This window comes from Chiloscyllium plagiosum, chromosome 6, assembly GCF_004010195.1.
Source record: "Chiloscyllium plagiosum isolate BGI_BamShark_2017 chromosome 6, ASM401019v2, whole genome shotgun sequence".
NCBI lineage: Eukaryota > Metazoa > Chordata > Chondrichthyes > Orectolobiformes > Hemiscylliidae > Chiloscyllium > Chiloscyllium plagiosum.
The window spans coordinates 17866230-17893343 of record NC_057715.1 but is presented as its reverse complement, the minus strand read 5'-3'; the positions used below and the strand labels follow the sequence as shown (position 1 = coordinate 17893343).

General features: G+C 40.9%; 1 protein-coding gene across 3 annotated transcripts in view; it reads left to right on the top strand.

Annotated features, from left to right (window-relative positions):
• LOC122550504 (FERM, ARHGEF and pleckstrin domain-containing protein 1-like) overlaps positions 1 to 27114 on the top strand; it is a 311630-nt gene that overhangs the window by 232514 nt on the left and 52002 nt on the right. For all 3 annotated transcript variants that reach the window (XM_043691326.1, XM_043691327.1, XM_043691328.1), the window contains exons 14-17: positions 16759 to 16946; positions 20261 to 20350; positions 22952 to 23085; positions 25659 to 25740. In XM_043691326.1, the coding sequence (XP_043547261.1) occupies positions 16759 to 16946; positions 20261 to 20350; positions 22952 to 23085; positions 25659 to 25740 (494 nt within the window). The remainder of the gene's footprint in view (positions 1 to 16758; positions 16947 to 20260; positions 20351 to 22951; positions 23086 to 25658; positions 25741 to 27114) is intronic.

The window sequence follows — 27114 nt, the reverse complement described above, 5'->3', positions numbered from 1 at the left end:
CAGCTAATTTTTAGATCTAGTGCCATTACAGTCTCTGCACTTCTCAAATGTATAATTGTCATAGCTACCATTTTATGATTAGTAAAACACAATCCTTGCTGTAGAAACACCCTATCATATTTTCATATTTTAGATAATCTCAATTCAAATATGTCAGATTTTGAAGAATCATCAAAATGTTACCTCCCATCTACTCAGCTTAATCCCTATTGAGATTTTTTTAAGCGTCTTGAAGTTTTGCATTTCAGAAATTGTCACATTTAATCTAGATATGGATTCAGAACAATACAGTTTATGTTGATTATTCTGATTCAATAACCTTGGAATGGCTGATTAACACTTGCCTCACTCATTCTTAATTCCTTGTACAGTACATAAGTCACTATAAGTAACAACACATGACTAAAGTCATAGGGAAAAATGTGAACAAAACACTGGGGTAGGAATTAAAATGGAGCAAAGTGGCGTTAAAACTAAAAAAAGGTCAGGGAGCATTGCTGAACAAAGAGACCTTGGAGTGCAGGTTTATAGCTCCATGAAAGTGGAGTCACAGCTAGATAGGATAGTGAAGAAGGTGTTTGGTATGCTTTCTTTTATTGGTCAGAGTACTGAGTCCAGGAGTTGGGAGGTCATGTTGCGGTTGTACAGGACATTGGTTAGGCCACTGTTGGAATATTGAGTGCAATTCTGGTCTCCTTCCTGTCAGAAAGATGATGTGAAACTTGAAAGGGTTCAGAAAAGATTTACAAGGATGTTGCCAGGGTTGGAGGATTTGAGCTATAGGGAGAGGCTTAACAGGCTGGGCCTGTTTTCCTTAGTCGGAGGCTGAGGGGTGACCTTATAGAGGTTTACAAAGTTAGGAGGGACATGGATCGGGTAAATAGGCAAAGTCTTTTCTCTGGGGTGGCAGAGTCCAAAACTAGAGGGCATAGGTTTAGGGTGAGAGGGGAAAGATATAAAAGAGACCTACAGGGCAACTTTTTCATACAGAGGGTTAGATTAGATTAGATTAGATTACAGTGTGGAAACAGGCCCTTCGGCCCAACAAGTCCACACCAACCCGCTGAAGCGCAACCCACCCATACCCCTACATTTACCCCTTACCTAACACTACGGGCAATTTAGCATGGCCAATTCACCTGACCTGCACACCTTTGGACTGTGGGAGGAAACCGGAGCACCCGGAGGAAACCCACGCAGACACGGGGAGAATGTGCAAACTCCACACAGTCAGTTGCCTGAGGCAGGAATTGAACCCAGGTCTCCAGCGCTGTGAGGCAGCAGTGCTAACCACTGTGCCACCGTGCCGCCCATGTACAGGGTGGTACATGTATGGAATGAACTGCCAGAGGAAGTGGTGGAAGCTGGTACAATTGCAACATTTAAGAGGCATTTGGATGGGTGTATGAATAGGAAGGGTTTGGAGAGATATGGGCCAGGTGCTGGCAGGTAGGACGAAATTGGTTTGGGATATCTGGTCGGCGTGGACGGGTTGGACCGAAGGGTCTGTTTCCATGCTGTACAACTCTATGACTCTATGACTCTGTTGCACTTTTCCCAACGATAGACACCTAAAAGCATTTTACAACCAAGTACTTTTTGAACTTTGGTAGCCGTTTTAATTGGACTCAGACATACTGGGCTAAAAGGCCTCTTTGGTAGAATCCCTACAGTGTGGAAGCAGACCATTCAGCCTATTGAGTTCACAACGACCCTCTGAAGAGCATCTCTCCCAGACCCATCCCCCAAACCTATCCTCGCCTTTTTTTGCTGTGGCTGTACTCTATAATTGATCAAATATTGTATGCTTACATCTTTAACCACTTTAGATTAACATTGCCATTACAATAGTGGTGACAGGAATATCGCATTAGCATTAATTTGCCAGTTTTGCTAAGAGCCTTACAAGCTCTTTAGCATGAACCCAGTCAGTATGAAGCAAGAAGTTAGTAAGAAGGGAAAAAGGGATGAAAAATAATCTTAGCTGCACTGTTTGTCTAGTCGCAATGTGTATATGCTGCAGCCATGGTATTCTTACTGCCTTTAATTGATAAGTTTGTCTTATTTCTACATTATTCAGTATGAGTCTTGTCATCGTAAAGAACAGAATGGTGCAATCATAGATTCATGGATGACTTTCTACTACTAAGAAAGCAGCACGAGTGATTTAAGTTTTTTTTTGACTTAACACGAGTTATCTGATCTATTAAAGAAGTACTCCTGCTAGAAAGGCTTCATTCCCAACAAAACATCTTCCTGGTTAGACTAGTGAGCCTCTGATAGGCTGGAAGGCTACAGGTAAACCAATACCTCAACTTAAACATGCTTCATTTCCATAAGTGGGTTTCATTACTTCAGACTGCACCCTCCAATTCTGGCCATGCCATGGGCTATCTGGATCCTGAACTCTGAAATTCCCTCCCAAAAGCCTCTCATTCTCTGTACCTCACTCTCCCACTCTCTCCTCCTTAATGTCATTACTCAATGGAATCTCTTGGAATATACTTTTGTTCATCTGTCCTCATCTCTTCTTAAGTCACCCTCTGTCACATTTTTGTTTGATATCATTCCTGGGAAGCATGGTGGAATTTTTCACTATATTAAGGCTCCTTTATAAATGCAAGTTGTTTTGGGGATTGACTCCCCCCTGATTGCTATCCCAGGCATGCTGATGACTGTCACGTGTCTGTGGATATTGGCTGAGGACAAGCTGAGGACTTCTGCTGATTTTCACTATAAAGACTGATTCGTTAATAACAGGCAAGATACGATCTGTGGAACAATACCTCTAATAGGATCCATTTTCTACATGTGATTAAAAAAAAAGTTTAGCATATTCTAAGAATTGTAAATCAGAATCTTCTTTCTCAAGAAAAAAGATAGATTTGTGTGTAAGCGTCGTCAACAACCTCAGGACGTTGCTAGTTGTTTTGTGTGCATTGACATACATTTTGAAGTGTAGTTGTAATATAGGAAACACAACAGTTCCTGTGAGCAACATAATCAGTTGATTTATTTTTCGATATTTGAAGGATTATTAGTGAAGGCTCTAGAGAAAACTGTCCTGCTGTTCTTGGAAATAATGCTCTGGGATCTTTGGTGTCATCTGAGAGGCAACAAATGCCTTGTTTTGAGGTCACATCTGAATGACCCCACCTCCAGAATTTGCACTGAGAACATTGGCCTGGACTGTGAAGATGCACTTAAATCCACAGCCGTCTGACCGTAGGCAGGAATACTACAGACTGAGCCAGATTAGTAATGTTATGCTTTCATTGTTCCCCTATGGCCTATGAAATGAAAGAAAAATATCCTTTTGGAACAATTAGTTAATTATTTGTTATATTTGTTATATTTCCATCTATAGCACTTAGTAAGTTTAGTGTTTTATTGTAACACTGGCTTCTATAAACCCACTATTCAATTTGATATTGTTAGGTGTTTGAAAACCACTGTTCATAATTGGATTTGGGTTCCCGTTCATGGATAAATGGGCTTAAGAAATACAGTAATAGATATGGAGCTTCACAATGTGAAACATGTTGGCACGTACTGTCTATCCCAAACCCTGATCTCAATAATTTAATGGTATCGTGAACAATAAATAAGGAGAAACTGTTTTCAGTCACAGGATGGTTGGTAACTCGAGACAGATTTAAGATAATTGACAATCATTATTTTTATGAAGTTTAGTTGTGATCTAAAATGCAGTGCCCAAAAGGCCAGTGGAAGTAGATTCAATAGTAACTTTTATAAGACAATTGGATAAATATTGGAAAATTGTGAAATTGGAATTGGAAAATAAATTGGAAAGTAAATATTGTGGGCCTTAGGGGCAAGAGCAGGGGAGTGAGACTAATTAGATAGCTCTTTCAAAGGCACGATGGGCCGAATGGCTTCCTACTCTGCTGCATTATTTCATGCTTCAGTCTCAGCTCACATTCCCAACCATTCCTTTGGAACAGCCAAAGCTTGAGGTAACAATTTTCTCAAACCTCCTATCTCCCACTCTCTGAACATGAATACATCCAGAACTCTGTATCTTAATGGAGATCACATCCTGTTCACTCAGCACCCCTTCCACCCCACTTTTCAGTTCTCTGACCTACGTTGTCTTGGACAACTTTCAAATTTAGCATTCTCACCATTGTCTTTAAACTCTACACCCTTGCATCTCCTTCATTCCATAATCTCTTTTGACCTTACAACCTTCCAAAATTCCTGTCCTCTTCCAATTCTGGCCACTTGCATATCCTTGATCATCATTGGTCCACAATTAGTGGTCATGTCGTCATAAGCCTCAGCTCTAGAATTCTCTGGCTCAGCCTTTCCACTCACCACCTCTCTCTTCCTCCTCCTCTTTAAGGTTCACCTTCAGATTTGTCTCTTTGATCAAGTCACCTTTTCTGATTGTTTTTGGTTAGCTGGTACCTGCTGTCTCCTCTGAATCAGAAGATTGTTGATTGAAGTTCCATTCCAGGGCGTTGGCACAAAGGTTGATACCCCAGGGCGGTTCTGAAGGAGTGCTGCACTGTTCAATATACCATTTTTCAAATATGATGTGGAGGTGCCAGTGTTGGACTGGGATGGACAAAGACAGATGTTATGTGACACAAGGTAATGGTCCAAGAGGTTTATTTGAAGTCGCAAGATTTCAGAGTGTTTCACCTTCGAAGGAGCAGCCTCTGAAAGCTTGTGACTTCAAATAAATCTGTTGGACTATAACTTGGTGTCGTGTGGCTTCTGATTTTTCAAATATGATTTAAACTGAGACCTCATACAACCTGTCAGACAACAAAGGCCTGTGTCACTAGTTCAAAGAAAAGCAAGAGCATTCCCTCAGGCCAACATTTGCCCTTCAACCAATGTTATTTAAAAATGATTATCTGGCCATTATCACATTTTACAGTTTGTGTGTTTGCTGTGTGAAATTGGCTGAAACATTACCAGCAATGACGAGACTTCAAAAATTACCTCAATGGCTGTTACCCTTGGAGACAGCAAGATTTATTTTCCCTCTTTTAGCTGACCTAATATGTCCTTGTGAGGCTTAGAGTTTGATAATGCTGCTGTGAAGCACCTTGAGATATTTTGCCTCATTAAAGGCATTTGATGAGTACATGTTGTTGTGTTAGTAACAGAAGCTTGAGCAAAGTATTGATCCTACTTTTCTCAACATTAATGCAATGTGGCAAATGCAAATATAGTTGGGAAAATCCTGACTCAGCACAAACTGCGGCAGGTTTATGGCAAGTGTTCACATTTATAATTCAACATGTACAATCAATCACAGAGCAAATACTCAGTCATGAGCGCAGTGGAATCCACTGCAACGTTTTCTAGATTTTTCAGTTGCTTGTAATTCCTGAGGAGGTCACAATTATCAGGTCTTATAGCACCGAAAGTAGCCTCTTGGCCCATGTGCATTGCTGGAGGATGTGGTACAGTGGTAGGTTCTCAACCTCTGATATAGAAGCTTCAGGGTGGAGTCCCACTCTAGGGTGGAGTCCCACTCCAGGATTTGGTGGCCAAGGGAAGGTGCATTCATAACACAGCCAAGTAGATTGAATGTCAATGTGCAAATCCTTCCAACACAAGCCAATAGCAGGCAGTAGGAGCGATTTGAGCATATGAAATAGGAGCTAAAGCAGACCGTTTAGCTCCTTTAGCTTGCTGTGCCATTCTTTAAAAATCATGGCTAATCTGCTTGTGTTTTGAGCTTCACACTCCCGTTGACCATTGATTATCTCAGATCCTCTTTGTTGAACAAGAGTCTATCCAACTGCATCGTAAAAATATTGTATGACTCTGTCCCCCACCATCTTTTGAGGTAGAGTTACAACCATCTGAGAAAAACTCTCCTCATCTCCGTCTTAAAAGATGACCACTAATTTTATAACAGCGCCACTACATCTTGTGGGACTCACCCACAAGGGAAAACAGCCTTTTTATTTCCCCATCCATCTTGTCGAGATTCCTGGTCAGCCATATTGTTGGAAAGAATATTGGAGCGTCTACTGTCACTCCCCACAGCTCATGAGTATGACATGCATGTTGCCAAGGCAACTCATGCTTCCTGAGTGAACTGTAACATACCACTGGATATGCTGACTCTGCCACATGTTGTCCCATTTCTCTGCCCTTAAATATTTTATTCTTCAATCATTTATCTGATTTCTTCTCTATTCTTTATCTGCCACTTGTTAGGGTAAGAGACAAAAAAAAACTGTACATTTTGGAATCCAAAGTAGACAGGCAGGAGGCTGGAAGAACACAGCAAGCCAGGCAGCATCAGGAGGTGGAGAACTCGACATTTCAGGTTTAACCCTGCTTCAGGACCTGAAGAAGGGTTACATCCAAAACATCGACTTCTCTACCTCCTAATATTGCCTGGCTTGCTGTGTTCTTCCAGCCTTCTGCCTGTATAACTTGTTTGAGTAAGACATTGTAGCCTCTAAGCTCAAATACCTTGAAAGCCTTGCCCACAATGTTAACAGCCCACACTCAAGTGGAGGGTTCTGAGGACCCATGTACTTTTGTCCTTGGAGATGACTGAATTGAAATTGGTGGGAGCACACAGGTTCCTGCTCCGATTTTCAGCAAAGGTATAGGATTGTTTGGTGGGATAAGGAGGAGGAGCAGTTAAGCCTTCGAGCCCAGATCGAGGACCATAGCTCACCCTGGGAGTACTGATGGGGTTATGAGAGTGCTTTCTGAGGAGGGGTGTGTGTGTCAGGAGGGCAGGGTGAAGGAGGAGCGAGATCAGAGGTCTTGGGGTTGGGAGTGGCAGCACCTGGGCTAAGTACTCACCCTTGTTGACCCAAGTGGTGTTAAGTGTTGGTTTTCCACAAGGGCACTCACTGGCTGCCTTGGTACAAAATTGCAGCAGGAACGGATACAGGCATTAGGCCCATTAATTGCAAATACAAATGGTCTGATGCCTGTTTGAGGTATGAGTGAAGGAAACCTTTTACTTATCCAATAGCATGACTTTTAATTTATTCCCTCTAGTTATCAGTTCATTAAGTTGTGTTAAGGATGTGAGTTATTGAATCAAATTTGTTGGAATATCTCTGTCCATCTCTTTGTAACCTTCCCGGGGTTCCTCTATTTTAACCTTGCTGGTTTTAACAACAAATAATTCTGTCTCTTCCCCATGCTCTTCCTAAATTAAGGGCATGATGTTTTAATTGCAGCTGAATGAATGATTTGTACTGGTTTGGTATTTGATAATTTTTACTTCCTTGGCAATATGCCTTTCCATTTTTAAAAATTTTGTATACCTTATCCTCCTTTTAAATTTCAGCTTTTGGTATACATTTCATCTCTTTTCTCCCTTCCTAAAATGAATTGCCTCACATTTCTGCAGTAACCGATTGTCAAAAAAAGGCTCATTTTACCTGGACTGGCCTACATGTGACCGTAGGCCTGCAGATCCTCTTACCTACCCTCTGAAATGATATAAAATTTTATTTATTTAATTTAATATTTAACTTACTTTATTTGAATGTTATTACATTTTAATGCCATTGTAGCCCAACAAAAGGTGACAAATGCTGGCATTGCCAGTACCCCATACGTCACCCTTAAAGATAAACAAAACTTCTTGAGTAATTGCAAATTCTAGTATTCTTATCCAAAAGATGTTTGACATCAAGTATTAGGGGCTATTGTGGGTTCATAACTTCTTTTTGCTCAGGAAAGAAAATTATTTCTTTATTCCTGGAAGCAGATTTATCAAAATGGTACCAAGGAGTGGATGCAACATTGTGTGAATGTACAGGCTCCCTGTGCTGCTGGGGTTGATACATTTGGCATACTTCATGTGTATTCACGAATTGTTGGATATCCTAGCTAGTGCACAAATTCACATGCTCGCTGTCCTGGACACTCAGTATCGTGTGTCTCTGATGTAACATGGACATGAAATCTTGACCTATTGCTTTTGGTGTTAGGACCTGTCTGACATTGAAGATGACTTGTTGTGATATACTAAATTCATGTCTGTATTGCCAGAGTGAGTGAATTTTCTCGCATTCTCAAGTCTCCATAGTCTTACCACACCATAGGGCTGCTCTGTCATTAGAGAGAGAGACCACTGATAGTGATTTATCAGGTACTACTTTGATACAGTCAGGCCATGGATAATGACCCTTTCCAACTCCTGTGATTGCTCATCTTCAGCAGTTTCTGATTGTAACTGTTCACAGTGGCTCTGGTCAAAGTGTAACAGTTTTGAAAAACTTTGATCAACTTTGAAAACATCAACAACTTCATAGTCTAGAACCATGCTTCCAATGGTGTGTGACGGCACACCAGTGTACTGCAGAATGGTCTCATGCGGGCACAGAATCTTGGCAATCATTAAGTCATTTTTATTTTGTAAGTAAATGTATCAACAATTTAATAACTTTTAAAGTTTCGCTTGATAATGACCACGTGACTGCTTATTACATCAGTACATCACTGTTGAGCCATCAAACGTGACACGATCCAACAGTGCATTCATGTGCTATAGATGTTTTGATTTCCATTACCAGATTGGGATGTCATTAGTATAAGTTTTATTGATTGATTTGGGTCTGTGTTGTTGATGTTCGTTTGCCTTGCAAACTTAATTTTTGCAGCAAAGAGCAGAAGTTCACTTCAAAAAGGAAGGTAAGTTAATAAAAAGTAAAAGAAAAGCTACAAATTAAATTTGGGTGATTCAACTTTTTGCATTGCGGACCCCATTAACCAACAGGCTCTAAATAACAGGCCACGTATGTTGGTTAAATTGTGTTTATCAAGCAGAATTGTATACAAAAACTACGCTGTATGTGATCTGATAGTGTCAACAAACAACTTGTGGAAAATGAGACAGAAGAGGATTCTACAGCAGCTGAACCAATATCCCCAAGTTGATTCTTCTCACTGACTTCATTGTCAGATGTTGCAAGGGACACAAACCTTTGGAAAGGTGTGTTAGGCAAGATATGGGGAAAACAAATTCCAACTGAGACCTCCTTCTGATGACCCTGCCAACAACAAACACCCTGTTCCACCAGAGGAACAAGCTTAAGACCTTGTGGCACCACCCCCATTCCAAGCATTTGGACTGAATTAGCAACATCACTGTTCAAGACAAAGATCTCTGCACTATACTGGAGCCAATGCTCGCTGAACTGACCACTGTCTAATTCACTCAAACATTTCCATTAACCTGGCCCCAAACTGGCAGAGACAGAAAAAAAACTCTGTTGCAGGAGTCTCAATGGTGCTGGACTCAAAGACACCGAGTGGAAGACACTCCTCAGGCAGCCAACCAACCTGGTGATGATCAATGTGCCAGAGCCTCAATGCCCACAGGTGCCTGGTCCACCCTAAAAGGCACAATAGTCACCAACTGAGTGTAGACGCTGGGTGTCCTGACCAGGAGGCACTGAGACTGGTTCAACAAGAATGATCCAGGATCTCCTAGACCTAACCCCATCCCAGGCATTGCTGAACTGGCAGCTCCGCCAAAACTCAAACAAGCCAACAGGGAACTGAAGGTTGAGGTGCAACAAAGAATCCCTGACCTCAAAAGTAGATGGTGCATGGAAAGAGTGCAGGAGACTCAGCCACAACCAATGGTATCCTCCTCAAATCTTTGTCACCTCCATCTACCTCCCTCACAGTAGAAGTGAGTTTTTTTTATTCAATGGTTTCATAGTCATCGTTAGATTCTTAATTCCAGATTTTTATTGAATTCAAATTCCACCATCAGCTATAGCGGGAATGAAACCTAGATCCTCAGAACGTTACCTGGTTCTCTGGATTAACAGTCCAGTGCTAATGCCACTAAGCCATCGCCTCCCCTTAGTTACTTCTGGTTTCCTGTCACCATGGTTTGAATCAACTAGTCAACTCTCTCTTCTACATCTCTGTTGTGCTAACCCTGTCTCTGGACCCCTACTGGCCCTGAGCTCCTATCTGTATCTCTACTATCTTCCCCATGCTCTTTTTACGAATGTCTCACTCAAGAAACCACATTGTACTTTGCCAATTCCATTCTCACTGACTTTTTGGCCTAACCTTGCTCGTAGGCCTTAAACTAACTGGTCCTTTATCCCAAGCACGCCTTTCCAGGCCTGTTTCCAAGATCCGCTTCTGCTTTCTCTGTTGTTGGCCTGGACACAAAACCACAAGCATGAGGAGTTAAATTTGGCTTTTGGCCCCCTTCAACATACTCCTACCATTCAATTAGATCACTGCTGAACTGATTGTGGCCTTCTCTCCACTTTCCTACCTGCTGCCATAACTTTTGCCTCCCTTGTCAATTAAACATCTGTCTAACTCAACCTTGAATATTTCCAAATACCCAGCATCCTCTGCTCTCTAGAGAAGAGAATTCCACAGATCAGAAACACTCAAGGATTTCCACGTCAATTCAGTCTTAAGTGAAAGACTCTTAAATTTGAAACTGTTCCTCCTAGATTTAGAACATAGAACAGTGCAGGCCCTTCGGCCCTTGATATTGTGCCGATCTTTTATCTTACTTTAAGATCAAACTAACCTACATACCCTCCATTTTACTATCATCCATGTGCCTATCCAAGAGTTGCTTGAATGACCTTAATGAATCTGACTCTACTACCACTGCTGGCAGTGCATTCCATGCACCCACCATACTCTGTGTAAAGAACCAACCTCTGACATCTTCTTCCTATCACCTTAAAATTATGTCCCCTTGTGGTAACCATTTCTGCCCTGGGGAAAATATCTCTGACTATCCATTCTTATCAATGCCTCATCATCATGTACACCTCTATCAAGTCACCTCTCATCCTTCTTCGCTTCAATGAGAGAAGCCCTCGCTCCTTCAACCTTTCATCATAAGACATGTCCTCCAGTCCAGGCAGCATTCTGGTAAATCTCCTCTGCACCCTCTCCAAAGCTTCCACATCCTTTCTATAATGAACCGAACAGAATTGAACACAATATTTCAAGTGTTGTCTAACCAGAGCTTTATAGAGCTGCAGCATAACTTCACAGTTCTTAAACCAAATCCCCTCAACATTCTCTTAACATTTAAACCCCTCTATGATGAGAAACATTCTCTCAGTTTCTATCCTTGTCAAGTCGCCTTATGACTTCGCTTTTCAACTACCTTTGCTACAACTGATCTTTTGAATAATTGCCTTGCTTCAGCTGATTTATGGTCAGTTGATTTTTTTTTCTCTCTATTCATTCACAGAACGAGGGCATCTCTGTTCGGTCAGCATTTATTGTTCATACCTGATCATCCTTAGAACCACCAACTTGAACTGCAGTATGAACTGTGTCTGGTTCTGATTGCCCTATTATAGGAAGGATTTTATTAAGGTAGAGAAGGTTCAGAAGAGATTTACCAGGATGTTGCCAGGAATGAAGGGTTTGAGTTATATGGAGATGGCCGGACTGGCTGAGACTGTTTTCTCTAGACCTCAGGAAGTTGAAGGGTGACCTAAAAGAGGTTTATACAATCATGAGGGATATAGATAAGGTGGAATAGCAGGTGTCTTTTCCCAACGGTGGGGGCACAATTTAAGGTGAGAGGAGAAAGATTTTATAAAAGACATGAGAGGCAACTTATTTTATACAGAGAGTGGTTCTTGTGTGGAATAAGCCTCCTGAGGAAGTGGTGAATGCGGGTACAATTACAACATTGAAAAGACATTTGGATAGGTACATGAATAAGAAATGTTTAGAGGGATATGGGCTAAGCGCAGGTAGGTGGGACTAGTTTAGGTTGGAATTGGAGTCAGCATGGACTGGTTAAACCGAAGAATCTATTTCTGTTTGACTCTATGTCCCCCCACAGTGCTGTTAGAAAGGCAGTTCCAGGATTTTGACCCAGCAACAGTGAAGGAACGGCAATATATTTCCAAGTGAGGATAGTGTGGGACATGTGGACAAATGTCCTAGAAAGTATTTAGTCCCCTTTCTAATTCTTAGAATCTGCCCTTGTTTGAACCACAATTGTCAGTCACAGCTCATAGATAGAAGCCTCTGCTGTGAGACAGAAAGTTGAGGATTCATCTTTCACTCCAGAGACTTGAGCCCAAAATGAAAGCTGAGACTGCAGTGCAGTACTGAGGGACAGCTGCAATGGTGGAGGTGTTTTTCTTCTGAAAGGACATTAAATTGAGACATTATCTATTATTTCAGGTGAATATAAAAGCAACCATGGCACCATTTTGAAGAACTAAAGGGAAATTCTCCCCAGTGTCATAGTGAATATTTATCCCTCCATTAACATTACCAGATAGCTTTTATCATATTGCTGTCTTTGTGAGCTGCACAAATTGGCTAACACATTTCCTACATTGCAAGTGACTGAACTTCAGAAGTACTTCATTGACTCGTAATTGTGAAAAGTGCCATATAAATCTTACACTTTATGATGTGTTGCTTTTCATAAGCTTCTGACTGACCAATTTTATTCAGCTTACTTTCTGCATTTACGTACCTCCAACTGCCTGTGTAAGGATCTATAAACACATTATTAATATTACTTATTACTTCCAAATAATAATAATGGCATTTATGTTTTTCTCAAGAAAGCAGACATTAGGAGTTCGAAATACTGTTCAAGCTAGAAATGTAGAGATGTTACTCCAAATCTCATCTAATGAGCCCTGTGAATATGCACCGGACTTATTTTACTACGATTATGTCTCAGTGTTATGACGAGATTTCACTCAGATGCTCAGCTTTATTATGCATGATGCTCTCATTTGACTGTCTGTTTCATAATCCTGTGTTACCAGACATTTTCCTCTCACCCAACACCACTCCCAAATTCTTCTTCCCTCGTCCTCTATGAACAAAATACCTTCTGTACTTATCTTTTCCAGTAAAACACCATTTCCTTATTTGAATATTGCTGGAAAAAAGAGGCATGTTGAAGTTTTTCATCCTGTACTCATCGAGACAAATGCAAGAATGTCAAGTTTCAAATAATCTCAGCAATATACACTAGAGGAGAAAAGATTGGCAGGTTGACTCTGATTGGCCAAGTGTTTGCCATTGAATAAGCAGCAGGAAACTATAGGGCCCCTGAGCTCCCAGGTAATTCAACAAAGGCTCAAGGCTTGCACATGTTCATTTTGTTTGGAGCGGTCAGATTCCTATAAATCAATGTTACTTCTAACAAAAGAACAATGTTACGGGCTTGACTGATTATCTGAATTGGTTTTTATTGTAGCTATTTATACTCAACATTGCTCATCAACTGCTGCCCAACCATGAAATCACATCGAATAGCAGATATTTTGTTCAGGATTTGCAAGTACTCTCAGGTTGAGTACAGTTTGTACTCTTTCTATTATGAACAATCATATCTTTGCTTTGATCAGACAGTCATTGGGATGCATATCAAGCATCACACCAGCACAACTTCATACATGACTTGGCTCAACTGTGTGGTAGGCAGAGCATCGTTTTTGGACTGATGGCAACACCCTGTTAGTAGAATGTCTCACTGACATAATGAGTTATTTTTGCTGTTTCACATTAGGAGTTCCTTTTTTGATGACAACGTGGACATGCATATATTAAAATCAATACATTTGATCTCGGTGAAGTCCATTTTGCTAGAACCATATTGTACATGGTTTACTTCTGGATAGTGATCCATCAGTTTAAGAGAGGATCATTTTGGTAGGGAGATTTTGCATCAAAATAGTTACTTGGCATGGCCTCCCTACATCTTGCCTATTGGATAAACCATTGGAGGTCCCATTTGGCCTCTTAGCTGAACCTAAAAGGCCCCATTACATTACTTTTGAAATAATGTAGGTCATTTCTCCAAGGTGTCCTGGGCCTGCCAATATTTAAACCACAAAGAGCATCACTAAAACAGATCAATTGGTCACTATCAAATTACTGTTTGTGGGAGTTTGCTGTGTGCTAATTTGGTTGTCACATATGCTACATTACAACCATGACCACTAAAGTGCTTCATTGATAACAAAATGCTTTTAGCTGTTTGGTGACTATGATATACTCTATATAATTGCAAGTCTTTCTTTATGAGTAGCACTGGCACTTTAATTGTTCCACCTAGATTGTACTTTCTGACCAGGTAATCTGAACTAAGCCAGTGTTGCACAAGACAGAATACAATCTTGAATCTAACTGAAAAATGTTATTGTTTCCCATGGAATTTAAATTTCTATGTGTTACAAACGCATTGGTTCTATGTTCAGGGATATTGATGAGCCATGGTTCAGGAATTGGACCCACGTCATTGGTCATTCAGGAATTGAACCCACGCTGTTGATACCTACTGGATCCACAATGACTGTCCACCCAACTGAGGCCACTTTGCCTTCTGAGGAGTCTGAGTTGCTGTGGCAACATGCATTTGTACATGTGTGTTATAGTCCTGAGCTGTGCATGTTAATACTAAAGTCACACACACGTTACAATTCAACCGATGTATTTGAAATTACATCCTTTTGGAGCGCTGCCTCTTTGTCAGGTCTTGACTTGATGAAGGGGCAGTGCTCTGAAAGCTTGTGATGCCTTCTGAGGAGTCTGAGTCGCTGTGGCAACATGCATTTGTACATGTGTGTTATAGTCCTGAGCTGTGCATGTTAATACTAAAGTCACACACAGGTTACAATTCAACCGATGTATTTGAAATTACATCCTTTTGGAGCGCTGCCTCTTTGTCAGGTCTTCACTTGATGAAGGGGCAGTGCTCTGAAAGCTTGTGATTTCACATATACCTGTTGGACTATAACTTGGTGTCATGTGACTTCTGATCTTGTCTGCTCCAGTCCAACACTGGCACCTCCACATCATGGTAATACTAAAGAGAGAGCTGCAACCTGTCTCCATCACATTCCTTTCCACACATGGACTAGGAGTCTCTCTTACCTTTACTACTTCCACTGGCATTTGTTGGAAGGATTCACACGTTGATACTGCACCTATTTAAAAGTGTTATGAACAGACCTACCTTGGTCATCAAGTCCTCAAATGGGACTTGAACCTGAGGCTTCTGGACACTACCTACTTTTTCATAACACATCATGATCATAATACAGAATGTCTTGTACCCAGATAATGTGCTATTTTTGGTGACCCCTTTTAAAAAGCATAAGAGATGGTACAACGATTATTTTCCCCATTCATCATCCTTGTAGGAATTATCTGGGATAGAAGCCTTGCATTAATCTTAATGCAGCTCAATGCAAATGCTATTATATGCAGCTACTGGGTATGTTTCAAAACTGCATTGTAAGCGGGATGCTTCTTGTTTTCAAACATTGCGTGGACAATCATTCATTGATTATTTGTAGGAGTAAAATGCATCATTATACATGTATAGGCTTACCAGTGCTCACACACACACACACACACACACACACTTGAACAGTTGAATTGTTCAATGGGGATTGTAAAGCACAGAATAACCAGAACTGGAATTGATGACTGTGATGCTAAAGATCAACACAACGTTCTCTGTCAAAATTGCTCTCTCCAGTCCTTGGGTCACCTGTTATGTTGCCATGGGAATCTTTATCCTGCCACAACACAGATGGTGTCTTCAGGAATCCGGTGTGCATCTATCTGCTAATCTTAAAATATTACTGCTCATCCTCACTATTTATTGCTGAAGAATCATTTAGTGACAATTTCCATGTTAAAAATTAAGGAATGACTTGGTTGCAGCATTCATGCATACACACCACAGTTTTGCTTCTTCGTGGCGTTTTTTTTGTTTGCAATACAAGGAAATATTATAGAGAGGGCAAGGTATGGCTTAGATATCCTCAGAAGTGAAACATGACTGAACATGCCTTGAAGCCCCAAATTCCCTCAAGATAGCCAAGAATCTGTAAAACCTGCACGAAGGGATTGAAGGTTTAGGTTATCACAACACAGCAAATGGTCTTTCAGCTTATCACTGGTCTTTTCCTGAAGAAACCTAAACCACTCCCTTGCACCCTCCCAACCCCCTGAATGATGCCAAATGAGTATTTAATCTCCTTCTGACAGCATTTGCAATCTGCTGTCAGTTCTATGTTCACCTGAATAATTGCACATTCCAATCACTCACTCAAAAACGTGAATATACTTTTCTACTCTACCCCTTCTTCTTTAACTTAGTAGCAACGAAAAGGATTGATGTCTAGAATTTTTAAAACTCAATATTAGTTTTGGTTGCTCTCTGTATGTGAGATGAGAGTGTGGGGTTACTGAGTTAGATGTGGATCATAGGCAGCACGCTAGCCTCTGAGTCATAAAGTCTGAGGTTTAAGCTTGAGCACTAGGGGCTCTACTGGGGGAGTGCTGTCAGCTACAGTATCTTTCAGATGAGACACAAAACCAAGGCTCGATCTGCTACTTTGGGTTAATGTAAAGGATCTACTTGGTGTCCTGGCCAATATTTATCCCTCAAGTGTCTGAAGATCTGAAAATTTTCTTATTATCACAGTGTGGGACTTTACTGAATGCAAATTAGTGACAGTGTTTCCCATGTTAAAACAGTGACTATATTTCAAGACATACTTCATTCGTAGTAAAGTGTGTTAAGATGTCCGGTGGTCATGAAGAGAGTTGTAAAGTGAAATCGCTTTAGTCTATAAAAATCAGTTTCTCTTCATTTTGGGTTTTTTAATATACCCATGTGTTTGTTGATATTTTATACATATATATGTACATGTATATTCCAGTCAATTGTGAAGTTCTACATGTACTGTATATTGAAAGTATAAACCTGAAATTCCCTCCTTGTTCCAGGTTCCCTAGTGTGCAGTCCACATGTGTCAGAACTCTCGCTGAATTCACAAAGTGCTCCTGGTGTTCAGAATCTCTCACTGTCTCCTCGCCTGAGCCCAGACGGAAAACAGCACTCACCGTTGATGACTCCACTCTTGACAGATGCAACATGCGTCAAGACTGATGACGAAGAAGAAATGAGGAGAAAGGTTTGACGTTAATTGCACTGTCCTCTTACCTTCATCCTGCAGTCTCACAGACCAAAAACATCATGGTCAAGACAACGATAGCGGTCTATTGCAAGGAGTCAGATTTTACAAGAACTAGGAGCAAGACTAGATCATATAGCTCAGTACATTCATGGTTGATTTAGGGCTTCACCTCCACTTGTATACTCCATATTCCTTGATTGTCCAAGTAACTAAATATCTGTCACATCCTTAAATATTTTTAACTACAGCGTATCCATGAACCTTTGGGGTAGAGAATTCCAAAGATTCGGAACCACTTGAGTGAAGTAATTTCTTCTTATCTCAATCTTAACTGATCAATTACTTATCTGAGATTGAGGCTCATGTGTTTTAGATTCACCAACCAGTAGACACAATCTTTCAGCCTCTGACTTATCAAGTTTCCTCAGTATCTTATGTGCCTCGATGTGATCATCTCTTATGCTTCTAAACTCCAGAGAATAAAAGCCCACTTTACTCTGCCTCCCATCATTCCGGGGACTGATTTCTTGAATCGTCACTGTGCTATCTCCAATGTAAGTGTATCCTTCCCTTAAATGTGGAGACAAAAACTGCACACAGTAGTCCAAATGTGATTTCAGTAGAACCGTGTAGAATTAAGACATCATCATACAGCAGGTAAGAAGCAGGATTGGCCATTTGGTCCCTCAAGCCTGATCCAACCTTTAACAATACCATTGGCTGACTGCCCCTGGCCTTGATTCCTCCTTTATGCCAGCTCAATATAGCTGTCATCTCCCTGATATTTCAAAATTCTCTCTACCTCCTCTTTAAATACTTTGTGATCTCTCCTCCACAACACTCTGTAGTAGGGAATTCCAGGCAGTTACTACACTCTGAGAGATTAAATTCCTTTGCATCTCAGTTATAAAAGGGTGGTCCCTTGTTCTGTGACTATATTCTCCGGTTCAAGGTTCTCCCATTCGTAGGAACACTTTCTCAACATCTAACCTGTTAAGTCCCCTCAGATTCTCATATGTTTGTATGACAGTGGTGTGGTGGCGATATCACCGAACTAGTAATTGGAGGAGGCTATTGCTTTGGGGAGACAGTTCAACCCTCACCATGGCACATTGCGGAATTTTATTTAATAATTAAATTCTGCAATTGACAGTAACACCAGTAATTATGACTAGAAACTTCCATTAAAATGTGCCTATTTCAGTAATGTTATTTGGGAAAGGAAATCTCTATGTTTTACTTTATTCATTCAAGAAATGTGGGCATTGCTGACTGGATCAATATTTATTGCCTGTCCCTAGTTGTCCTTGAGAAGTTGTTGTTGAGCTGCCTTCTTAACTCACTGCAATCCATGCTGTGGGTAGCCCCACATTGCCCTGAAGGAGGGAATTTAAGGATTTGACCCAGTGACACTGAAGTAACACGATATATTTCCAAATCAGGGTTATGAGTGGCTTGGAGGGGATCTTCCTAATGGTGGTTTGCAAATGTTTGGGAGAACATGGAGTGCAATGACATTCATTCAGGAATATAGAGTATGGCATTAAACAGAACCTCATGCGTACAGGTTAAACAGCTTCTGCCTTTAGCCATTGTTTATCAACTGTATGATTCAGCTATCTACATTAAGATGTCTCTATTCTAACTGAGAACCAAGTGCTCTCAAACTGCACAGTCTTAATGTCATAGAGTCATGCAGCACAGAAGGAGACCACTTGTGTCTGTGTCTGTGCTGGCTCTGTGAAATAGCTGTTCATTTAGTCCCAGTCCCCCTGCTGTTTTTTCACATAGCCCTGCAAATCATTGCTTTAAAAGCATCCATGCAGTCCACAGCTAAGAGCAATTACCAAATCAGATTTTACTGTCCTTTTAGGCTGCACATTCTAGATCACAAAAGCTCACTTGTAAGAGTCATTTATGTCATCTCGCCATCAGTTCGTTTGCTAATTCTCTTAAAGTACATATGTGTTTTACTTCTCTTCCTGAGTGAGAAAGGGGAGCCACTTCTATCTGATTGGCTGATAACTGGCGATGAAAAGTCATCTTCTCACTAATTTGCTGCCTTTCCCTAACTTTGGTCTTTACAACACACAGTAATGCATTGGGATAGAGAACCTGACTGCTGTCAGAAATGTATTAATAAATTTCAATGAGTACACATGGGGTTGGAAATAATATTCTGAATTATTGGGAGGAGGCCAATCTAGGTACCTTTGGCTTTTGAAAAAAGTGAAAAGATCTTTTGTTGAAGTTTTCACAACCTTTGAACATCGTGAAGAGTTTGTAACTGAAATGTAGTCACAGTTAGAGTTTAGGAAAACACTGTGTTGCATAAGGTAATGGTTCTGAAAGAATTAATGTTGGATACTATGTTCCTGATCTGATGACATCATGCAGTCTTGGGTGGAGAATTGGAAGGATAGCTCTGGATCTTGAAAGGGACAGATGTGTTATCTCTGTCTCCCAACAGTTTTAATAACAATGTCATCGGGTCATACAGGTACCTTTAATCGAGCTGTTCAGAATATTATGATGATCAAATTGGTTAAGGGAGGAGTCTCATGTAGAGTATAAATGCATCTTTTAGCCTTTCTATGCTATTTTCTATGTAACATCTCTATCAAACCTCTGGATTTATAGTTTGTTGTATAGTTATCCCACAATCAACATCACAAGAAACAAATAATCTGGCCATTAACTCATTTTTATTTAGATTGGATTACTTACAGTGTGGAAACAGGCCCTTCAGCCCAACAAGTCCACACTGACCCTCCGAAGAGCAACCCACCCAGACCCATTCCCCTACATTTACCCCTTCACCTAACACTACGGGCAGTTTAGCTTGGCCAATTCACCTAACTGCACATCTTTGGACTGTGGGAGGAAACCGGAGCACCCGGAGGAAACCCACACAGACGCAGGGAGAATGTGCAAACTCCACACAGACAGTTGCCCAAGGCGGGAATTGAACCCGGGTCTCTGGCGCTGTGAGGCAGCAGTGCTAACCACTGTGCCACTGTGCCGTGGGAACTCTGAACGCAAATTGCCTTTTAACTTCTTACTAAACAGGGACTCCATTTCAAAAATAATTGGCTGTATTTGGGGTGTTTAGGGGTCATGAAAGTTACGGTCTTTATGTTCCTCATTTTTCATTTTGATTTACATCCTTCCCATGAACTGCTATTCTATGTGCTTATTCTGTCAATGTTTCCTGCTATTTATTCTGGGCAATACCATGTAAGTAAACTGCTGGAAGAAGTCAAATAACAGTTACTGATCTGTTGGATGTGTGGTGTTCTGAACTTTTGCAGAGGTTCCCAGCAGACAAAGCTTATTTCATCGCCAAAGAAGTGTCCACTACAGAACGAACCTACCTTAAGGATCTTGAAGTCATCACATCAGTAAGGAGCAACTCTAAACTAATGAAGGAACTAACGCAGTAACTGTATTTTACAGGAATGTAAAATATTACTGTATCTGTGATAAAAGCTGGGGAAGAGACTTTCTGATATTATTAAGGGTGGAAAGTTCCCTTTGTGCGCTATTTAAAAATCCTAATCGCCCTCAATGTTGAGAGGGGAGTTTCACAGGCTGATTTATTATGTTTCTGGGCTGTCTGAATCTTAGTCAGTTTTTCTGTCTCTGGCATGACTGTTTCTGCTCTGTCTGCCTTTGTGTTTATCTGCAAATGTCTGTGTCTGCCTCCCTGTGTCAGTGTATGTACTTCTGTGTTCATACATACAGCAAGTGTATATCTGTGTACCTGTGTACATGTATATAGGTGTATATCTATGCGTCTGTGTACACGTATGTAGGTGTATATCTCTGTCTGTGTGTGTGTATGCTGATGTATGTATGTTTATCTGGGTACATAAGTGTATATTTGTGTATATATGTATGTGTGTGTGTATCTGTGTGTCTGCGTACACATGTAGGTGTGTATCTGTGTGTCTATGTACACATATGTAGGTGTGTATCTGTGTACATATATATAGGTGTATCTGTATGTCTGTGTACATGTATGTAGGTGTACACCTGTGTTTATGTGTATGTAGGTGTGTGTCTGTGTACGTGTATGTGGGTGTGTGTATTTTTTAAATTCCTGACTGGATTTTGGCATTGCTGACTTGACCAGCCTTTATTGCCCATCCCTAAATGCCCTTGAGAAGCTCATTTCTTAAATGGTATAGTTCCATGACAAGATGGTGTGTGACTTGGAGGAAAACTTGCAGCTGATGTTGTCCATTCATTTGCTGTCTTGTCCTTCTAAGGGGTAGAGATTGTGGGCTTGGCTGGTGCTGTGAAAGGAGCATTAGTGAGTTACTGCACTGCCTGTTGTAGAGGGTACACACTGCTGCTACTGAGCATTGGTGCTGGAGTGAGTGAATGTTTATGTTGGTGGATGAGGTGCCAGTCAAATGGACTACTTTGTCCTAGATGGTGTCAAGCTTTTTGAGTGTCATTGGAACTGCAGGCATCTAGAAAAATGGGCAGTATTCCATCACAGTCTGGACTTATGTCTTGTTGATAGTGGACAAGATTTGGAGAAACAGGATGTGAGTAACACCATTTTGCATCATTCCAAACTGAGAGTTCCACAATGAAGTCACTTGTTTTATTCAACCAGAGATGTTGTTAATTCTTTGTGCCATAGATGTAATATTCAAAGAAGGTTAACTTGGTTGAATTAAGTTGCTGGTTGTTGATATTTGGTTCAGTTCATCTGCAAACACAAGAAAAAGTAATGAATCTTGGTTAAAAGCATCCTTAGCACCATGAAGTTTAATATTATTATTGTACGTTTTGTACAAGTAACTTTATCCTCCCCATCCCTTCACTGTTTAACCAACTCCAGCCCTGGAACTTCATTTGCCAAAGATGTCCTCATCTCCTTTAATTCTGACAGAATGTACATTCTCAATTTTAATCACTTCACCATTGGCCTTCTGCTGCCAAAGCCCTGTAATTACATCTTAAAATCTCTCCCTACTTCTTTTCTCCTTTAGGATCTCCTTAAAAGCCATCTGTTTGATTTTTCTTTTGTCTTCTGTCTCCTTTTGACCCCTTCACATGATTTGATCACAAATCTTGTTTCACAACACCTTTGTAAGGTGCTATATAAATGCAGGCTGTTGCATTGCAAATATTGGGTAAGGAGAAACCTTGAGAGAGATCAATTTTCAAAATCATTTTCTCTGATATCTGTTGTTTCTTCGATGAATGTTTAAACCGAATGCAACATTTCTGCCACTAAAGTTAGTCATTGGAACAAATTGATTTGGTTTCAAAATTGCTTCAAAACAGGAAATTGAATAAAAGGAAAAGATTGCCTTATGAATTTTATTACAAATGCTCTTTAAAAAAAGCAAGTAAATTCCATCCTGTAGCCATTAATCTGTCCGAGAGTGACAAGACTCTACAATATAATTGTTTGCATGTCTCATTTTACCATCAAGTTCACAATGATTCCATTATCTGTTTAATTTACCTAATAACTTGGGAAATTTACAACATAACAGCCAGGAATAAGAACTCAGATTAATCCCTGGCAATGGTTATTCATGGGATTCAAGCAATTTTGTACAAACTCACACCAGTCACAAGTTAGATGTGAATGAAGAAGGCTCTTTTAGCTTACTCAACCTGGACAATCCAGAATGTCTACTCCACCATCTCAGTTCAGCCAAAGTTCACGTGCACAATCCAATCTGTGTGAGGATGGTGGTAAAATGGTAATATTCCTTGGATTAGACATCTAGGTATGCAGGCGAATGCCCTGCGGCATGGGTTCAAGTTCCACCATGGCTGCTAGTGGAACTTAAGTTCAGTTTTTAAAGATCTCTCTGTTGGCAGAGACTACTTCACATCAGTTGTGAAGAATCTTCTTGATTTTAATGAATGACTGTGTGCATATCGATTGCATGTACCCTTTACTGTTGTTATGGACCAGTAACCCCAGAATCAATTATTTCCACGGTATCTTATCATTTTCTCTCCCGCAGTGTTTTCAAAGTGCTGTAGCCAAAGATGATGTAATGCCAGAACCATTGAAGACTTTGCTGTTCTCGAATTTTAATCCACTGTACAAGTTCCACACTGGCTTTCTGAAGGAGATTGAGCAGAGACTCGCGCTTTGGTAAGGCCTTTTGCATTTGGTAAAACATATCCTGGATTGCCCTTTTCATCTCCAATGATTATATCCTTAGAGATGAAATTGTTCCATCAAAAATGCCAATATGAGTCGCTAGCAGGATATTTGTTGCTGTTACTTGCTACCAAAGAGTCCAGATTCTGGGAAACCAAGCGTGAGACTATTACAGTGAGACCCTTCCATTTCACATGCCAAAGGTTTGCAATTCTGTGTTGAGAATAACCTAGTGTTGCCCAGGATCCGATTCTGACGAGACGGAACCTGTTATATTTACTGAAGGTGAGGGATTCACTGGCCTCTGTTTTACTTTGCCTTCTCTCATCCAGTTGAACTCTTCATTTCTCCTTGACTCATCCATTGACTTTCCAAACAGTCATTGGCAGATATTATCACTGTCAGCGCTATTACCCCAGGTAAACCAAAGAACTGCGGATGTTGGCAATCAGAAACAAAATTGCTGGAAGAACTCAGCAAGTCTTGCAGCATCTGTTGGAGAAAGCAAAGTTAACATTTTAGGTCCAGTGACTCCTCTTCTTCAAAGAAGGGTCACTGGGACTAAAACATTAATTCTGCTTTCTCTCCACAGATGCTGCCAGACCTCTGAGTTTTTCCTGCAATTTCTGACTTTGTTTCACTATTTCCCAGTTGTGTGTGTGAATGTCCAGCATTCTTATATCTCATTTGTAGGGGCTCTTTTAATGAAGGTATGGATCCACCCAGTTATAGTCTATCCCACAGCTGCAAAGCAAATGCAGAAATGTCAGAGCCCAATTTTGTTTTGAACATCAAAAGATAGCAATAAAAAAACCTGAACCTATTTGCCTGGTTATTTCAACATTTTCACACCATCTGTCAGTACCTCGAGGTTGCAATACCCAGCGAATGATGCACGGACAGTGGGAGGTGCCTGATTTTATCGTGAATGTGGGAACAAAAATCACAAATGATTTGTTGTGATCTGGAATACACTGCCTCAAAGGGCTGTGTAAGTAGATTCAGTAATAACTTTCAAAGAGGAACTAAATTAAAATATAATTGTGGGATACAGACGTTGGAGTGGGCTCATTGGACAACTCTTTCAAAGCGTTGCACGGACCCAATGGGCTGAATGGCTACCTTCCGTTCTCAGATTGGGCAAAATTGGATGTATATGTAAAGCTCCTGTTTGATGTCAACAGATGAACAGCAGGAGGAATTATGTTTTGAAATATGTTTTTTGACAAAACAGTGCTACTGCCCCCATCCAACTGAATTCATCTTTAAAGCCAAAGCACACATGACGAGGATATTTTCTGAAAGGTTTTGTTTTAACCCATGAGAGAAATGAAAGGAAAAGAAGTTCTAGTCGACGCAAAGTTCATGTAGCTGTTGTTTGTTATCGGCTGTTAATGATTTCACTTCAAGCAAGTTCCACCACTTGAATTATATTCCTCTAATTCTCTAGTCAGAATACAGCAGCAGTTGTACAAATCAGAAATCATTCACCTATTGTACTCTATGCTACTTTCTCCCCACGCCCACCCTCCTCTCATTTATCTCTCCACTCTGCAGGCACCCTGCCTCTATTCCTAATGAAGGGCTTTTGCCCGAAACATCGATTTTCCTGCTCCTCGGATGCTGCCTGACCTGCTGTGCTTTTCCAGCACCACTCTAATCTAGACTACAAATCAGAAATTTCCACTTAACCTCCCAATTCCCATTATTTGTATATAGTCAAGAAAGTGTGGTGCTGGGAAAGCACAGCAGGTCAGGCAGCATCCGAGGGGCAAGAAATTCAACGTTTGGGCAAAAGGCCTTCATCAGGATCGTTTGCTTGAAACATCGATTCTCCTGCTCCTCGGAAGCTGCCTGACCTGCTGTGCTTTTCCAGCACTACACTCTTGACTCTCATCTCCAGCATCTGCAGTCCTCACTTTCGCCATTATTTGTATATAGTCTTATCTTGAAATAAATAAGCCATTTTATTGTACTACTAGTGTCCATTGTCCGGCGCATTCATGATGAAGAGAACACAATCTTTCAATTTTTCAGCCATGGAGCTGCAAACATGCTGAAAATCTGATGTATTAAGATTGGAAAGAGTCGGGGTAGCTCAGCTGTCTGCAACTTTGAGAAGGTGAAGGAAACAGATTGAAGGAGGTATTGAAGTTTGGGGAGTTAAACAGATGATCAGTCCTAGAACGTTAGGTTGAGAGATGTTCACAGGAATGAAGGAAGAACAAATGGGACTTGTAATGCATAAAAAGAGGGAGAAATTTAAAAAATAGACAGAGCAAAAACTGAAAATATTAAACCAGAAGACTGATTATTGGCTGGTTAATGTTGAGAAAACCAATCTATTGTTTTGTACAGAATGCTAGAATTTTATTTACAGTTTTAATATCACAATTTCACGAACAATATTTTGAGCACTGTAGAAGGTAAAACTAGTATTTCATAAAAAGAATTGGGAATTTTTTGAACTTACCTTGTGAATAACGTGGATCTTCAAAGTTGTAGAAAACATTGTTATTTTATATATACTTCATTACTTTTTTTGTTTCTCTTTGCAATTGCAGGGAAGGAAGGTCAAATGCTCATATCAAAGGTGATTACCAAAGAATTGGAGATGTGATGCTAAAAAATTTGCGGAGTATGAAGGTGAGTGTTTATGCTCGCAACATTAAAAATTGTGTGTATAAACTATTTATAATGTTAAGATGTCAACACTCGAAGTGTGATTCCCTGGCTGGGCATCATTTGATGAACAATCCTGACTGTTATCTACTATTGTAATATCTACAATAATCAATTTAAAAGCTGATAATTAATGCATATTAAAAGTGACATATATTCAGAAGCAGGACCCCCATCTTTGCAAAGAAGCAGAAAATGTTCAATTGTGACTGCACTGCCCACATGGACAGCAGGTTGCAGGCAGGCACCCTCGAGGAAGTGGAAAGTCGCTATCTTCTTGTTCTGAAGGCAATCAGGCAGTGTTCAATTAAAAAGGTGTTATTTTCCTCTGATTCTCTAGACAGAATACAGCAGCAGTTGTATAAATCAAAAATGTCCGCTTCACCTCCCAATTACTATTATTTGTGTATAGTCAAGAGAGTGGTGCTGGAAAAGCACAGCAGGTCAGGCAGCATCCGAAGAGCAGGAGAATCGATGTTTCGGGCAAAAGCCCTTCATCAGGAATGAGGCTGGGAGCCTAGGAGGGTGGAGAAATAAATGGGAGGGGGTGGGCCAGGGGGGAAGTAAGCTGAGAGTGTGATAGGTGGATGAAGGTGGAGGGTAATGGTGATCGGTCAGAGGGGAGAGTGGAGTAGATAGGTAGGAAGGAAGATGGACAGGTGGGACAGGTCATGAGGGTGGTGCTGAGCTGGAAGGTTGGATCTGGGGTATTGGGGGATAGGATATGAGGAAACTGGTGAAATCCACATTGATGCCATGGATTGGAGGGTCCCCAATGGAAAGTGAGGCGTTCTTCCTCCAGGCATTGGGTCGTTGGGGAGTGGCAATGGAGGAGGCCCAGGACCCGCATGTCCTTAGCGGAGTGGGAAGGGGCTCGGATGCTGCCTGACCTGCTGTGTTTTTCCAGCACCACACTCTCGAATGTAATACCTCACTGGTCAATGCGTTGCTATGGTGAGAGCAATCAGAGTAGGCTTTAAAATTATCACCTTTTTCATCTGAAGAATTGTTGTGATCATTTCTAATTCACTGTTGCAGTTGGCCTGTTATAGAGTCATAGAGATATACAGCACGGAAACAGACCCTTCGGTCCAACTCGTCCATGCCGACCAGATGTCCCAACCCAATCTAGTCCCACCTGCCAGCACCCGGCCCATATCCCTCCAAACCCATCCTATTCTTATACCCATCCATATGCCTCTTAAATGTTGCAATTGTACCAGCCTCCAACACTTCCTCTGGCAGCTCATTCCATACCCGTACCACCCTCTGTGTGAAAAAGTTGCCCCTTAGGTCTCTTTTATATCTTTCCCCTCTCACCCTAAACCTATGCCCTCC